The sequence below is a fragment of the Eleginops maclovinus genome, chromosome 22 (assembly GCF_036324505.1).
Source record: "Eleginops maclovinus isolate JMC-PN-2008 ecotype Puerto Natales chromosome 22, JC_Emac_rtc_rv5, whole genome shotgun sequence".
Lineage (NCBI taxonomy): Eukaryota > Metazoa > Chordata > Actinopteri > Perciformes > Eleginopidae > Eleginops > Eleginops maclovinus.
The window spans coordinates 9,802,496-9,820,513 of NC_086370.1; the positions used below are offsets into that span (position 1 = coordinate 9,802,496).

General features: G+C 42.7%; 1 protein-coding gene across 1 annotated transcript in view; it reads left to right on the forward strand.

Annotated features, from left to right (window-relative positions):
- The window catches only part of slx4ip (SLX4 interacting protein), a 29,869-nt gene that overhangs the window by 6,146 nt on the left and 5,705 nt on the right, over positions 1–18,018 (forward strand). Inside the window, 4 exon segments of the mRNA XM_063874855.1 lie at positions 1,572–1,661; positions 1,988–2,114; positions 12,326–12,403; positions 14,200–14,288. Of these exon segments, the coding sequence (XP_063730925.1) occupies positions 1,572–1,661; positions 1,988–2,114; positions 12,326–12,403; positions 14,200–14,288 (384 nt within the window).

Below are 18,018 nucleotides of genomic sequence, written 5' to 3' on the forward strand. Positions count from 1 at the left end.
TGGAGGTATGAGTCAGAGTATCACAGATGAATGCATTGCATTTCTAAGGAACTTATAATAACATCACTTTCCCATTAGTCTTGGTGACACCGATGCCAATTAGACATACTTAAGAACAAGTTGGAACACATAAGGGCTTTAGGACTTGACACATCTTACAAAAGAACCGTGAAAAACAGTGCAAGCTATGACTGAAATTGAGCGGAAAATTCCCTACTCAGTCATATGGGGGCGCCCTCTCCTCTGGGTAACCTGTAAGGAAAAGTAAGAAAGCAGCTTCACTTAAATTATTATTGGAGAAAAGTCCCTGAGAAAGGAAAACGCAAAAAAAAAAACGGTGAGCTTGATTTGCTCAGGCGCATTATTTAGACATTTAATGTCATTGGATCCGATGTTATCAATAAAGCACTCTCAATCTTCTTCTTCGACGGAGGAGCTAACCTGACTCCTTTTAAGAGAAGGGGACAGCTGGATGGAGTTGGGAAGTGTAGGCTTGTGTCTAGAATTAGGTCCTAAGTAGTGGGGCCTTCCCGCACACACCCTGCTAATTCTTGCTCCGCGTCATCCACAGAGCGAGGCTGTAAGAACATCCCTCAGTCTGGGTTGTGAAGTTTAGTCGTTCTGTCTGCAATACTTTCACCCAGTGGGAATCGCCTGGCCCAAAACAAAGCTGTTAGTGTGCGTAAGTATCCCCTGTTACTAAATGAATAACCTCTTCTGTTTGTACACACTCTCTGCCAGTTCTGCGCTGCAGAGCTTGAAATCTGTGTCTGGTTTTGTCTTTATATGACTTTGTTTTTGCTACCCCATACAGTTCAATGCTTTTTTGCTGAATGACCACTGTGGGTCTTTGGGCAGTTGTTGCTCCTCTGTGTCAGGTTGTGGGTGGTCTCAGTCCATCCATTACTTCCTTGTCCAGGCAGAGGCGAAGTTCACACGAGACCCACATCCATTTGCTCTCTGCAGTGGGCAGCTTTTGCACTCATGTGTAAACCATAATCAGGCTAGCCTGAGAAAGATGTAACAGCAACTTAACCAGCCGCGGCATTTCTGGCCTCCATGTCCCTTGTAGCTTATTGTCATTGACACGGTGACGTAGCGCTTCAGGAATCCACTCTGCAGCCCCTCTACTCAGCTTTCTACAGCACTCAAAAGTTGTAGTGCAGAAGTGCTTTAGGTTAGATTGTGGGGTTTTACAACCACTTTGATACATAGTTGGATAATCCTAATTTATGTGGTACATCGTCAGACTTTTTTGCACAGCCTGTTGGGACGTGAGGCAGTGACTTTATTGGTATAGCTTACAGAACAACAATATATTCTTAGAGAGGAGAATTATGATTAGGCAGACAGGTCCATAGTTTTTTTGTATATAGATTGGTAAAGAAATGGCTAGACAGAGAAACTGGAGGGAGGGCAGTGCTGTGAGAGGCCTGGGGTGATGTTTGAGGACATTGGGGGGTCGTTGTGGTTTGTCTCGCTGTCAATCACCCACACTCTGATTTCCTTTGTTGTCTGTAAGCTCAATTCCCCTCAGCAACCTGTGGCTGTCCTTCCTCTTTGTGTTACAGTGTGGGAACTTTGCTGTGCTGGTGGATCTCCACGTTCTGCCCCTGGCCGGCCTAGAGGACACCAGCTGGTTTACTACGCACCACATCGAGGTACAGACACAGGCAGAAGGGCGTGCGTGTGAATAAAGTGTGCGCGTGAATGTAAGGCTTCTGTTCTGCTTGGGGCCTTTTCAAAAGTCTGCAGCAGCGTGGAATCTAAAATGACTCTGAGCCTTCTGTCTGATCTTGTTAGGGGTTTTCATTGTCGCAAAATGGTTCTCATCGCCACTTGTTGAATGACCTTTTTGACCTTCCAAATGAGACTCTTCTCTCCTGTTGTCTTCTTTTGCATTTCATTAATCTAAGTCAGATAAAAAGAAAATCTGTGTTTGAAGTTGAGAAAGATGTTGCAAATCTGAAATATTTTCACACTGTAGGAAGTTACAACCCTGGTACGAGATGCTGTGGACCGCAGAGTGAGGCAGTACGCAGAGTCCCTCCACAACAGAAGGCAGCCAAAACAGAAAAAAGAGCTGCCACCTGCTCCAGCCTTTTTGGTTAAAGGTAACACACCATAATGTGTGTCACATTGCTTCTCCTTGTGTTTACTGCTTAGTTTGTCTCAATTGTTATTATCTAATGCGCACAATGTTTTGATTTCCCTGTTGCTCACATTTCAGGAATGCAGTCATCTTTGTCTTCCCTTGCCTTGTATTAGGTGTGTCTATCATCTACTCTTGAATAGGAAAAATAGTTTACTTTGGATTTGAACTCAATCCATTATTTATCCCCTTTGCCCTCAGTGCAGAGATATGGCTGCGTGCATGGGAGTGAGCCACTGAGCCTTGAGAAGGATGGGAATGGAGTTATAAAACACTTTAAAATATATGTTGCAGCCACCTTTTTTTTTAAAGTGTGGGAGAAAAGACAACAGAACTAGTTGGGACACGGTGGCTCTCTACGCCCAGGGTGTGACCAGTAGGCGAGAGCTGATATGAGTTCTTATATTGTGCTGCACTGTTTAACTTGGCACATAATGTAAGTCCATTAAAAAGGGCTAATGTTTGCAGCCCTTCGTGGGGTTGGCACACCTGTGTTTATCTGTACCCGTAGTTAGCCTGACACTCAAAAACAGTTGCCCATGGTCACATATAAATGATGTTTCAATTTGACTCGGCCAATTCAATTCATCCCTATTTATCCAAGTACATTCCCTCAGCCACCCACGCACATGCCTTTGAAGCACTGTAAGCCCTGCTTCAGAAGAACCCCCGGCTGCGTGTTGTAAGGCAGACAGGTTTGTCACAGGTAGCAGTTAAGGGCAGTTAAAACAGGCTCACTCAGCAGGGCAGAGAGAGTGGGATTACAGGGCAGTGAGCTCCATAAAGTTTCTCCTGTGGCTGCAGCTCTGCCTCTCACGCTACTCCCCACTGACTCAAACCCTGCGTTCACATGTGCATTTGTTTTCAAACACAGATACATGTGTACATTATTCAACTCTTGTTGTTTTTTTTAATTGAAAGTGTTGACGTCAAAGGCAGCATTTGCATACTTGTAGCATGTATTTGGGTGCGTACGAGCACAGAGGCGCTGATACTCATCAGATACATTGAGAATCAAAAGGAGTGACAGTGCGTTGGAGAGATATATCCTCCCCCTGGGCTAGGTGTGAACAGGCTGACAGTGTACGGTTACAGAATAGCCTGTCTCATATATCCCATGACAGACTGAGGAGAGACAGACATCTCTAATGATGGAGATCACAGACTGAGGCTACACACACGCACACACGCACACATATGCACACACATCAATTTCCCTGTGTGAACAAGGGGACTATCAGTATTTCAGCAGGAAATATGCATGTAAAAATGATTAAGCTCCTTGCAGCATTGCCAAAAAGAATGTAACCAGTGGAACATGACTCCATACCATACTGGAGAAATTCCCCCCTCTCAGAACATGAAAAGGTATCGCGCCTCAAACAGGCCCACACAGTTCATGTGCTCTAGTCCTGTTAAAGGTCTTAAGTGAGTGTAATCACATTCTTGGTCTTTTCATTGTCCCATGTGAGGGAGGCGGCAGAGCAGTAAAGGTGGAGACTGTGACTGTGAGAAGTTAGCAGGCATGCAGGAGCCATAAAAAGGGAAGGACAGACTATAGGCTTAGGAAGGGAAGCCCAGCAAACCTCAGGGTAGGTATTAAGTACTGGGGTCGTCTTTTCTGCGAGCAGGTCAAACGCTAACATGCTAATCCTAACAGGACTTTTAGCCCCGTCCATAGTGGAAAGTGGAAGCAGGTTTTCTACATGTATCTGTTTCAGCAGAAGACCTTTTTTACAGCTGTGCGTAGCATTATGACACTTGTGAGCAGAATTATGTTAGAGACCCTGAAGTGGGACATGTGCTGGATCGTGTGCTCATGCATGTTGTAGCACATAGAAAGGTGTCAGGCGGGGTGGTACTGATGTCTGGGCCAAGAATAGGCGGATGGTGTGTGGTGCTATGTGCAGGATGGTATGGGAGGAGGATTGTGGGTCTTGTATGAGGCGGTGTTTGAGCTGGTGCCAGTGTGAAATCACAGGGGCTTCCGCCAACAGACAGCAGTAAGAGAAGCGTAACAGCCTCAGCTGTTGGCACTTCAAATGAGCCATCAACAGCTTTTTGCATTCCAAGGCCTTTTAGTGCAAATGCTTGTATCTGAGTTATCTCTATGGGTTATTGTATTTATGTATGTGTGTGGGTGCATATGTGTCTGTGCGTATTGCACCCAGTAAACATGTCAGAGGGGGGCTTATCTGTGTCTTCTGCCCAACATAAATCCAGTCATTTTCTTCGTATCTCAGCTGCAGAGGCCAATATTCAACTGTCAAATCCCAGCCCCCCTTCTTTTCTTTTTTTACCCAGGCTACTTGAGACTTCATGATTAGCTCATAGTGATGTGATTTATTTATGTTTTCAGAGAGATGAACAGGGGGAACTTTTCCCACCAAACATCTTGGCTCTGGACAGGCAGAAATGGACATGCTAGACTTTAGAAGCTCAGGGAAGGAGAGCTTGGGAGAGGCCTGTTGCATTCTCCCTGGTAGACCGTGTTGAACACACCCACATTTCTCAGGGTAATTACAGATTGAAAATGAGTGGATAATAGGTTCTCTGTGCTTTGAGGAATACATTTTTGTCATTTGAATTGATATTCGAGGAAGGAAGCTAGTGCACAAGTGTCACAGTTGTCCTCCTAGAGATGCCATTGAAAAACGTTTCACTTCAGACATGGCACAACAAAACGTGCTGTACATACTGCCCAACAAGTATTTGGCAGACATAACCGATAAACTCACTGTAGATTAGATTTTGTGTACTGCTGATTGTGTTCTATTTGGATTTCCGTTTGCTATTGTACTAGTATTGTTTTACCTCAAGGGGATAACGATTTTTTTTGTCCATAATGGTGTATATATTTGTGTAAGTGTGAAGAGTGTAAACTGAGAAGGGCCATTTTACACGGATTTAGTTAACATGCCATTTAAAACTGCCAAAGCACATTACCAGATGGCTTGCGTCTACGATTATTATCGATACAGCCGCATTGATCTTTCCAAGCGAGGCCAAGCTGGGGTATATCTTAGCACTGGAGTTTGAGAACTTCCTACCACTCGGAGTACTGGCAAAGTGGCACCTTGAGTCCATTTTAGCCATGGCAGAGCTGGTTCCTTCTTTCTCTCCCTGCACAGGTGCCAGGGCTTAGGGGGAGGGAACACCTGCCAGCCTCTTTCCCCATGGCCACGGCAGGCTGGAGAGGCATTTTCCCAGGCTCCCCAGATGAATGGTCACTAATAGCCGTGGGAGAGGGCTTTGCGAGTGCTGCACAGTGTACCACTGACTCCTTTTGGCAGCCCTATGAAGGGGGCTTAAGGCAGCCTGGCCACGGCCAATGCGGGAAAAAAGCACAAGTGTTGCTGGATAGCTTTACGGTTGGAGAATGTGTTTACGAATGACCATCCCTCCCTGTGAAGAATGCGGAGGATGAGTAGAGACTAAAAGGGAGATGGTTAATTTTTGCACCGCCATGTCATAGGTTGCGTTTTGTTTGGCTTCTCGGGCTCTTTGAAGGCCGAAACAGTTTATCAGATTTTGAAGAGTTATTTAGTCAAATTGTGAGTGTTAGAAAAACTGTTGTATGTGTGTTTGATCAAAAAGGGCCCGACTGCAGCAGTTCACAGCATGCAGAAAGTACTTTGAAAGTGACAACCTGTATTGACCCACCTTGTGTCTTCTCAATGCTTCCACAGCCCTTACTATTTCTGTGAGTGGCTGTTATGTGGGGACTGCTCTGTAAATAGAGAGGCATGCATGTGGCAGAGTTACCTGCCCCGCTCTGTGTTACTGGGCGTGAGGCAGGCTGGGATTAAGGCGAGTGGGAAACGGAGACCTGTGACAGGAACAAAGGAATTCCAAGGCCCAGGCTGGAAATGGATCCTGATCAGAGTAGCCACTCCATACAGTTTGACCCTCTCTTGGCTCGCCCTCCCTCCCCTGGCCCCTGCTGGGCAACCCCCTTTCCCCTGGTGCTTTGTGGTGTTGCTGTGGCTCTTTAAATCCTTCCTGTAAGCCCCTGGCCTTACTCAGCAGCAATACATTGGACAGTCTGACTCCAATGTTAACCCCCCCTTCCCTATTATTGTACACTACAATCACACTTTCGCTCTTTTCTTTTTCCTTGGCATTTTCACACTTCTATCACTTCCTCCTCTCCTTGCCGGTGCCTTCTGTGCCTTCTTTGTCTGCTCTTCTCTCCTCTTGTCGCCTTCCTTATGTTTTCCCACTTTCTCTCCTTCTCCCTCTCCGCAGGGTCAGCTGCACTCTCCTAGGACACAACCGCACTCCCAGCCATAGCTGTCACACCACACTCTGTTCCCATATAATTAAGGCCTGAGTCTGAGCCTGAGCACGGATCACATTCATGTGACTGTTCCCATTCACCACATTCTGGTCTGGAGATGGCACACACTTTCTTGAACTCATGCTGTGTGTTCTGCATGACCAGAATGCGTAGTTCTAGCAATTACCTAAAGGTTTCAGAGGATGTCATTGTTTCCCCTCTGCTCTTTGCTTCCAGTTTAGAAGAATGGACCCATGTCATGTGCTCTCGTGAGCTCTGTGGTTTTTCCTGTGGACAGATGTTGTGCTGCCATATATGCCTTGTGTGGGCAGGAAAAGGTCACCCTAAAATGGCATTTAACAAACGCAATGCAGTTTCATTTTTCAGTCGCTTTGATCGCAATAGATGTATTGCCTTGCATAATTTCTTTGCATGGCCTTACCTGCTTTTTATCATTTGTCCCCAGTAGCATAACCTCAGATATAATTGCCATGTGTGCCACGATTCACCTACTTGGAGATATAAACATATGCTTGCAGATTTGCAAAAGCCCAGCAGCCTGTATCCAATGAGAACCCAATCTTGGACTTTAAAGTCACAGTGCAGAACTAAAGTCCAAAAACTGATCTGCACAACATTAAACCAGAGGAGCATATTGCTAAATAAGCACTTTGCATCCTCCTCATTCTGAATGCTCTTAAATAATAAACAATGGCAGCACTTATAGAGATTTGTGGCCCCTCGGCTAATTAAGATTTAATGATGATTAAATATGACATTTTGTATTGTGACTGCATCTCTCTCATCATATTATGTTTCTGAGAAATGGATTTTTTCCCTCGATAATTGCTCTGTGCTCCAAAATGCTCCCCACCACTTTAGTCACATGCTGCATTATGGGTTGGCCTGAGCTACCATGCTGCGGCGTATTTTGTAACTGCGATGAAGGGGTCACCCAAATGTTAAATTGAACACTCATGTACAAATATTGTTTCAGGTGGACGTTGTGCAGGATGATAAGGCACAGTGCTCCGCCACGGCCGTAGTTACAGTTACACACAGAGAGTGATGTCCTTCCAGGAAAGCCCCCACTTGCATATGGGTAACTTCCTCAAGCTCTCTCATCCTCCTCCACTCCACCCCTCTCTCTCGCTCTAAGCCCCAACTCTCCACCCACACTTGAGGAAAGAGGGAGGGGGTCCACATCAAAGCGGAGATGTCAAAAGAGCAGGATTCTCAGGCACTGATGTCTGACTGTCCTGCTGATTCAACTCCTGTTCATAAAGGGGTTTGCGTGGGAATTGCAGTTGTCCTGACACACAGTCACTACATTTACATGCATGCTAAAAACGTGGTTAATAGGAGGAATCAGGTTACCGCAGGAAAACTGAGAATGTCTTTACATGCACTGCAGTAACCAGGTTACAGTAGTTTACATGCAGCTAGTGGGATTTCTTTCCTGCTCAGTGTCCTTTTTTGAAGCAGTTTTGGCATAATAAAAGTGTATAAAGAATATTAGCTGTATCCTGAAGAGTTTATTTTTTATTTTTGGTGCAAACATTTGAATAACTAGCCAAAATTTCACTTCCTATGTATATACACATCCATTGTGAACAATCTGATTTAGCCTTTTATCTTAATTTAATTTAATTTACAAGTTATTATCTTTCCCTCCATACTCTGGTCATGCTGCTGTGCGATGATGATACTTTAGTTATGTAAAAAGTATCATCATGCATAGCAAAGAAATTGGTTTCCTTAACTGTATTTCTTCGTTTTACCCTGATTATGCTAAAATGCTTTTTACATACTGTGTCAGACATGATTATTGGTATATCAATTAATTACCACGTAACACCTTTATTTTGTGAAAAAACTGCTTTAAAAACAGCACACTATGTTAAAACACCCTTTATGCTCATTACTGCCAGGCACATACAGTTTTGCAAAATCCTTCGTATTTAAATTACTTCCGAATTACCTGTGCTTGCAGCCATTTTTGATTTCTTTGTTCACCTTGGTGGTATGCAATAAACTTGGGTTTTCAAGTTATTTTCACAAATTCTAGCTAACATGGATTGAGTAATTGATAAACAACTATTTTTTATTCCTGTTGAAGGCCCTGGACACACTGCGGTCAGCCGAATGCACGGAAAAAACTTTTAATGCTCTCCAGAAATTCTCATGGAGTCCTGCAGGAGTCACAACTGCATGGGCTGCCAGGAATGCGGATGGCGAGAAGAAGAAGGCTGTGTTTGCTATGGCTGTTTTAATGATCTCCTCAGGATATAACTGAAGTTAATGAAGTCTGTTCCATGGGGGCTTACCTTTGACCCTGCTCTGAGAGCTTCTCACCCCTTTCTGTTCCCTTTTACAGTCCTCGTCACTCTTGATGCCTTTTGGTTTGTTGACTTTTCTTTCCTCTCATTGTTTTCCCAGGAAGCGGTGAAAGCTGCAGGGATGTGTGTGTGTGTGTGCGTGTGTGCGTGTGCGTGTGTGTGTCTCGATAGTACAGTATTCTAGCCTTGGCACCAGCACTGTGGAGTCTGTCTTTTTTCCGTAGTTGTTCTGTGGTATATTACAAGATGGTATAAGTATCTCTATACAAGTGGTTTTGAATTTATCTACCACATTTTTGAAAACATGGCGTGCTGGCTTGTTTACTGTTTGATTTGACCTTGTCATAATATTGTTGCTCATCGAGTTTCAAAACAATTAAGCAAAGCGATCTTCTCTTGCAGGAAGTACAAATGAAATCCTTTAAAGTCTCGACTCTGCAGATTTGAGTATTGCACCACTGTGGGCCACAGTTGCCACAGAAAGGGGCCACTCATTCCCAAAGGAGGCACTAGCAAACTGTTTGTGAGAGAGAAACATGAATGTAAGCTTAGCACGAGAGGACCCGGGCAGAGGGCCAAGAGCAACTCTGTGCTTTGCAGGACGTTATTAAGTTGGAGCAACAGCTGATGTCTCGGGCCATGGCGTTGCTCTGGTTCCCAACTCTGTGTCCAGACGTCCCTGTCAGACTTGTCCTGGGAATTGGCTAGCTTGGCCCACCAGGGACACCAATAAGAATTGTTATGAAGCCAAGGAGTCTAAGGAACAAAAATCTAAGCTTCTGAAAATATAGAAAGCCATGATTTTTCAATGAATAATGCTTCCCTTCAGAACCCAGAATGGGCAGAGAAAACACAACAGAGATACAGATCTGCATTCCTCTCTGGTTAATCATCCAGAACTGGCGATAGATGACGACTGGACCCTATTTTAAGAATAATACAATATCTGAAGTTCTTTCCAATAAAGGAATGCAGCTAACTTGCTCAGCATAGCATACAGTGTGTTGATGCAAATTCCTTTGGGATCAATTAAGCCCTCTATTTAAAGCTTGCTGACTCGTCCTACATACTTTATGAACATCAATTATTAAGGGACAGACTTCCAAAGACCCTAACTCTAAAGACAATTTAGTGAGAGAGCTACTCCAATAGCATTTATACTCATGACTCATTTTATACTCACCAACACGATAATCATTCTTCTCTTGGTTCAACAAGACGTCCACTTTGTACTGTACAGTCCACAAGAATGACTCATCTTTTGGTTGTTTGGCCATGTAAATGTACTGATTTCAATCCAACATGTTTTTCACTTGCTGAAGATCATACTAGTGCAAAACCAATATGTCAGCAGCTTGTGTAAAATATTAGCAACCCAAATACTATTTAATGGTAATGCTCGACTGCATCATGGACAAAAAGACACAAATCTACTATGAATTATACATTGATGTTCAGGATTTCAGCCTTTATAGAAAATTGACATACACAAAACATAATATCACACACTACAGGAAAGGGAAAATCCCCCAAGACATAATACGGCCCCTTTAAAGCCAAGTTAGCACTCAGTGTCTATTCTTGCTATGCAATTATCTCTTACTGTTTCAACTTCTCTACCATGTTAGAATAGCCACGATTTTCCTGATAATGGAAATTTACTATCAATTTATTGGATTTTTGTTGAGATCTGCCAATGATTCCTATTAATCACTATTTATGTTTGACCCAAAGCTGTCTAATCTCTTATTTGTCTCTTCAGAGCTGGGGGAATGTCTTGAGTTGTTGCCCTGGGGTATAAATCATTCCCTGATTATGGGAATGAAAAATAACGGGGCAGAGAAGGAGTCTAACACTGACTATAATGTGATGGATTAGATTTTGTTCTGTCTCTGAGGGACTTTATGTATGTTCACACATCTTGACTGAGCTGTGGAACTTGTGGATTTAGCTGAAGGCTGAATCTTTACTTAACAGCTTTTGAGGATCAGATGTGTTCCCATAGGTGTAGCCTGTCACCTAGGTTCCAATTTGATTTTATTATCTTTGGAAAAATATTGATCGTAATTGCTCAGTATCATGGTAACAACCGGTATTCATGTTTCAAAGGCCCTTTGATCTCTAAATGTAGTTTTATTTGAACTGATATTAACTTGAATTAAAAGGATTTATTTGCAGTTGACAGATGGAGCTTGGTTTGTTGAATTGATTTACTGCTGTATTCTTTTATTTATAATTGTTTATTTCTCCACTATAAGATGTGTTTGCTAAAGAAGTGATCCTAGTGGCTGATTCATCCACAAACAGTAAGAAAAAGAAAGTCATGGTGGGCGGTTAATCACTGGCCAGCGTATACCTGTGGCAGTTTTGTGACACACTGTCTCTGTAATTACATGTCATTATCCAAAGAATCCCGAGTCGGCTGCTTTTTGAAGACCATAATTAATGCTTTGAATTGGTGCTGAGATGACATCAGCCAGCGGACCTGGAGGAATGTTAATGAAGACCCCCTTACACAACGCTGTTAACCTGCAGCCTGCCCTGGGTGTTGTACAGTAACAACAAGTGTGGGACATATTGTATTTGTCATAGCTGTAGATCCACTTCTACAGGAGAGTTGTCCATGTTTTATTTATGAGTGTCTGTCAGTGTTCTTGCCGACGGGTGAAAACCTCCCCTACAAAATGTCAGATTTTCAAAGCCTCGTTTTTTGCTCGATGACAGTTCATATTTGACATTATCCAGGGAGTTCTGAAAAAGCCTTGAGTGCAGGAGGTCAGGATTTTTCTCAAACTATGGAAGATGTGTAATCCTTTAATTGACCTTAATGCCAGAAATCCCCATAGTTAGCACTTAAGGAGGTTTCCACACGGCAACAGCTACATGACCACGCCAAATAAGAAAAATAAATGAGCAGACATGTCCAAGTCAAAGAGAATAAAACGTTAAGAGGGATTTTATGGAGAAGAGGGAAATGGAACCTAGAAGGTACAAAAGGGTAGGCAGCCACTGTCAGTTTCCCAGAACTTTTGTCCTGTTTACAAAGAGCAACTGCATAGCGTGTTTGCTCGACCCTTGCTTCAAATCAACAAATTCTTACCAGATGAGGCAACAGGCCTGTGTTTCTGCCCGGCACTTCTTACATACCATGACAAACATTCCATGACAAATGGAGCAGAGGTGGTTTCTCTTGTTGTCCCCAACTGGGAGGTCAGCTGGATTAACACAGAATGAATAGTTTGTTACTGCAGGGATGTGGCAGTCAGTGTGGCCCTTGGATTGAGCATGAGATTAAGATCGCCGGGACATTTACGGATTGTATTTTAAGAATATAGACTTTACAGTACAATCATTTGTGAGATTGAGCTTTTTTTTTTAATTAAAGGAGCTTTATCCCTGAAATGTTTTCCCTTTTTTTGGCTTTGATTCGGAATTCAACTATTTACATAGTTTGTTCTTTGATTAACCCCTTAACTACTTTATCTTGGCAATAGTGTCCCATGCACAGTATTTTTTCTAACTCTTAACTGTGTTTCTGTCTTGTTTTTTTTATAGGAAAAAGTTTCCACCTGGTTGCAAACTTTCTGAAACGGCACTTCAACCTCAGATGTATCGTGAAGCAGCTCTATGGGGGTATGTAACCTACATGTTTCCATGTTATAAAGAATCAATACCCAGTTAAATGAATCAGAAATAGACATCTCAAAGGCTCATACTCAGCCAAATTTCCCACAGAAAGAGCAAGTCATCTGTGGTCTGCATGTTGATTTTTCTCCCCCTCACTTGTTTTAATGTCCCGTCCCTACCTGCTCGGGGGGTTGTTGAGAACAGGCAGCCATTAAGTGGTTCCCTCGAGAGTGCTACTGAGAGTGGGAGAGAGAGAAAGATTGGAGGGCCGTCTATGGAGGGCAGTGAGAATCTATCTCCATGGCCCATCTAGTGCCTGTGACCCTTGGCCACCTTTTCATGGGACCAACATGGCTCTCTTCCTGTCAGTAAAGTTAATATCTGTTCCCCTGGGGCCTGAATGTTGAGGCAGCACTGACTTGCTGCAGACTGAGATGACGGCTTCTCTCAGCGGGTCCGTTACGCATCGAATTAGAGCCCGTCTCCTGGGGTCAAAGGTTGTGTAATTCAGTCCTCTAAGTTAGCTGTACAGAGTGGTCCGGCCATGTTAAAGTTCAATCATATATTATACAGATGGTTAAAAAGTATTTATTCTGTTTTGAATCAGCTTAGGAAGGATAGGATAGGATCTAATACTATAATTAGCCAATCAGAATGCAGTGGTATTTTCTGATTAGGTTTATTTTCATCTCACACAAACATTCCAACACTTGTTCTTCTCTCAGTTGATCAAAAACTATAAAAACGGGAGCAGCCATAAGGTCATTTATTCCATACGGGACATAATATTCTCAGTAAATGTCATGGCAATCTGCCTGTTCTTTAACGAGATATCAATTGAGTACATTTTACACTTTCACTGGTGTAGGTCTAAAGAGATGCTTGTGGAATATCCTCTGAGCACACTCTATGTATAAAAGTCAACACGCTTTTTGTTTTATTTTACAGTGTACATGTGTAGAGGCCAAGATTTTTTCCTTCTGCTTTTTGTTTGGTAATCTGGCAAGTTAATACTTGACATCCAAACCAAACCAGTATTTGGTATACCAAATCCAAGTGATCCTTGTCAAATACTGCACACCAGGTGTGTTTACACTCTGCAAGTGTTTGTGTTTGTATGCAAGTTTTGAGCCTTCCTAACCAAAGTTTGTATCTTGGCTGTGTTTATAAACTGCTGATCAACACAAGTGAAGCAAGACCAATGTATTAAATAATGGCCACAGTGGAGGAATATGAGCTTTTACCGACTAATACCCCACAGCTGTAAACTCTTTGAACAGAGGGTGGTAAGCTCTGTGGATCAAGAATGCAAAATGGAGAATATTGTAGGATTGTGCCAATGCTCCTGTTATTTGTTCTAGCAAGAAGTTACTTTTTCGTCAATATTCTTTTTTTATTGAGCCTGCGAGAAACACATGGCGATGCAGGAGACAGAGTAATGTTACAAACGTTCTGGATTGCTTACTGACAGTTTGATTTATTGTCATGATATAATGCGTGTAATAGTATTGTTGTTGTAAATGGTCTCCTCCTTTCGAAGCCGATGGAACAGTCTTATAAAAGCCAAGAGCCGTTGTAAACATAACATTTTGAGATATTTCATGCTGCCTACGCGGCTAATAAAGCTCAACAGTTATCTCTGAGCTGCCATTCTCTCCTCGGTCTGAGCCGAATACTTGGTGTTTGTAGATGTACATTTAAACCTCCACCACAGTTCCCTCCGTCTGACTTTGACTCACAATTAGAGGTGAGCCCATGTTATTAACTAGCATGGTCTGTGTTGTTTCTTTGCCTGCCTTCAGATATGCGTGTGTTTCCTGAACGCTATGTAGTGTGTGTGAGCTGTCGGGAGGATGCCTCAGCGCACCATGGAAACCTGAGCCTGGCCGCGGTGAGTGCTGTTTATACTCCTCTATTTCCTCTTCCAGTCGCCTGGCGAAAAGTCCTGCATGGGCCTGTGTGTTATTATAGGGATGTGTTGCCAAATGTGATCTCTATTTAACATGTACTGCTGATCCTTGTTACGTGAGGCGTGGAAGGAGGTGAAGGCAGGGGGTTGGAAAAAGTGAGGTGGGGTCCAAAGATGCACAGTCACCAGTTCTTCAAAAAGTCACTGCTCCCAAATTCTGCCAGTTCTCCCGAGCAGTACAATTTGGGTTGTTTTATTTGTCAAGCGCAAATGTGGGATGTTCGCCTCAACATTAATGGGTTGTCGAAAATATAGCCAAAACTAATTGAGCTCTTGGGAAAATCAATAAGTTCTACAACTTTCATCCAAACTCATTGTTGCAATGCAGTCAATGTTGACATTGTCAGAACGTACAATTAATCTTTTAAAGACATCTGGATTTTGTCTACCCCATAACCACAGGACGTTTTAAACACATAGTATGGTATACACTAAATATAATGCATCATTAATACATTATTTAATCCGTTTTAAAGCGTATCACTCATGGCTTGAGAAAACAACACTCTTCTAGTTTAGATAAATGTTCTTTTTTAAGGAATATTCAGTTAATTGTGTGCAGTTAACTCTCATGTGCCTTGATCGATTGGTTTCAGATGAAGGTGGGTCATTTTCAGGTAGGAATTTGTACTGTATATATTTTGTTGTACTCTCATAAGACCTTTTAGGGTATAGTAGTTCCATTTTGTCCTTTCATATCATGGATTACTCTTCTTTGGTCAGTGCCCACTTGATCTCAAAGTCCAAGGAGTATTATGGGAAATGGTGGCGGAGCCTTGGCACTCACATCAAGGACAGACATTTCTCCCATCACATCCCATGATCAGCGGCCTGCTGTTTTTCTTTTGCTATTGTTCCCCTTTGATAGGTCTCTGCACTATCCACAGTTTGGCTTCCAATGAAAGCAGTGATTGTAATATTTTTAGTGGAGCAGCACAGTCGTCAGTGAAAAGTTCAGATTGTGTAACCAATTTTCCAGTTCAAGGAGGCATTGCTGTCGATTGCGTTCCTCTCCTCAGGATGTGGTTCTCTGGGCTCATACAGTACAAGCATAGGGAATTGGAGGGTGGGAGTCTTGTGGTGGAGCTCTCACTAGCCCAGCTTCGAATGTGGTTTGTAAAGGGAAAGATACCAGACAACAGGGCGAAGGTTTTTCACATGACAAAAACAATCATTTGTTTACATCTTTTGCTCCTTTCCAATTTGTCAAAAACTTCAGTTTTGGCATTTTAAGTGTTGCCAAGAAAGTTAAAAAACAAAAAAAATAACGTATGCAGTGAGTCACAACTGATGTAACGCTTAATAATGTTGCCATCTATAAATAATGGAGCCTTTGGAGTTCTATGTCATAGTTGTTCATCTGTGTTTTATTTCACAACTTCTGACAGCATGAGCCTGCTTGTCCCAAAAATATGCCACATTCTCTGTATTTTGGGATGTTTCGGTTTTCATTTTGTGTGACTTGTTGAACAAAAATCCTTAACCACAGTGGAAATGTGGACTCATAAAATTAGCACTTCTCATAGGGTCAGGGGGTTATGTTGTGAGGGAACTAAGGTGACATCATGGATGGCCTTTTGTCCTGTAAGAGCAAACGTCTCAGTAAGACACTTCATCATACTGTAGTCTTGTGGGCTATCATTAGTCATGTTTTCAGCTGTGGATCTGTTAGAAGAGGAAATTGTGAGATTTAGTCATTTCCAGTAGCGTAGGGGGTAAGATGGGTCATTGATTTTCAACACTTAAAGTCAATACAAAATACCACAAATGTAAATATTATGTGATGATTAACCACATCTCAATAAATGGGAATGGGCCCACCAACTCTACAAAGTGTTAGCTCATCTGTTTGGTTTTACATCAACCTTACTGTCTCACAGCTCTCACAGCTCTCATCAACACCATGTCCAGCAGGCTCCGGCATCTTTATTCAATTAAAAGCTTTAGTAAACACACCAAACATACACACCAAGCTCAGACACATTTAGTGACTAGCAAGTTATCTTGTTCGGACATGTAGTAGGAACTAATTTAGATTCTCTCAGTAGCTTCTGGGAATAGCAACAGATCTAAAAGGGGATCTACGTTTAAACTTGCTAACCTGCTAAAATGCTAAACATAAATCTTAATAGTGATTGTATGTCCATCTCGGACACATACAAGTTTTTGCTGCCCTAAGTGATCAAGTTCAGCTTGAGGTGTGCTCGAAACAAGCCAGTTTTTGCGACATGTCGGACAACCTCGTCTGAAGGCATGAACATGTAAAGCTTTTCCAAACTGCCACACCTGAACCCGGGGTGAAAAGTTCTCTGACAGTCTGTACTGGAAGGCATTTGCTGTGCTACACTAAGTACACAAGAAAACCTTAAATAATTAGTTGTGTAAACAATGAAACAAAAATAACAGTTTAAGAGAAAAATTCAAACCCTGTTTACTTTCTAAACTTCAGGTACCTGGCCAATCAGTGTGTGGAGACAGTGTGAATGTCAGGTACGAAAGTTGAAGAAGTTGTTGGACGCACTTCAGTTTAATCATGCGTACATCCATGTCTGGAGATGTTGAGTCACCTCATACAGTATGTGGGGTTGACAGTAATTGTTATTTAAAATATTAAGAGATTAAAATAACCCTAATATATCCTAAACCTAGAACTCACTGTTGCTCTGCAGGGGTAGGGCCTATTGAGAACTACTATATTTGCATGGGAAGCAAACAAAAAGCATCTCATAAACAAAGTTTTTCTTCTTATTGACGTTTTAAGATTCAAATCCATCCTAAAAAACGTGCTCCCTTTGTGAGTCAGCACCAACAGCGAGGAGGGCAGCATGGGAAGGAAGAGCTAGTGTTTAGGATTGTGGCCGATGTTTTGTAGTCAGGCACAGAGTGGGCAGCTGAGGTGAGTGGCGTGCTGTGCCGCAGAAGTTTGGATCAAAGGCAGAGCAGATGTGTTTCCAGTCCCCCCCTCTTCTGAGCCGTGGACGAGCCTGTGTGTTTACTCATGACCTCAGCATGTCTCTGTTCTTCGCAACAGCTAGCAGCATTGCTTTCCCAAGCCTCCAGTGTCTGTTGCTCTCCTCTTCACCAACGCCGAATACATGGCCGGGATCTCTTACAGCACAGTCATGTCCCGTCATTCCCCCCTGTCTCAGGCTGCTTTCATTGATTGATTATTGAAGGGTTAACAGCTTGTCTTAATCCTTAAACATGGGTGGATCCAAAAATGTTTGTCATTGTTCAGGGATAAGAACCGTCCTCTTTTTTTAGTCAAGTATGTGCCGATGCATGTTTGTTGACTTTGTTTCAGGGAAGATGTGGTGAGCTTAGACAAACAGGGCATGTTTCCTCAGTGGGAGCAGGGTGGGAGGAGGAAGGGGGGGTAGGATTTGCGGCCCAGATTCAGGAACATCTCTGTAGGAGGTATATCTTCCGCAGCAGTTAAATGGTGTTGTTTCTTGATGCCAGTTTAAGGATTTTGTGTACTTAGTTGTGCCATCATAAAGCTGTGCAGAGGCTTTTCTGTGAAAAGAATAATTCAGTTTTTATATTTCGAATACCTTTAGGGATTTAAACATTTCAAGTGGTGAGAATCATATTCCTGACAGACGAGTGAATAACTGCCTTTATAGGACGGCATCTCGCTGGCTTTGTGTGT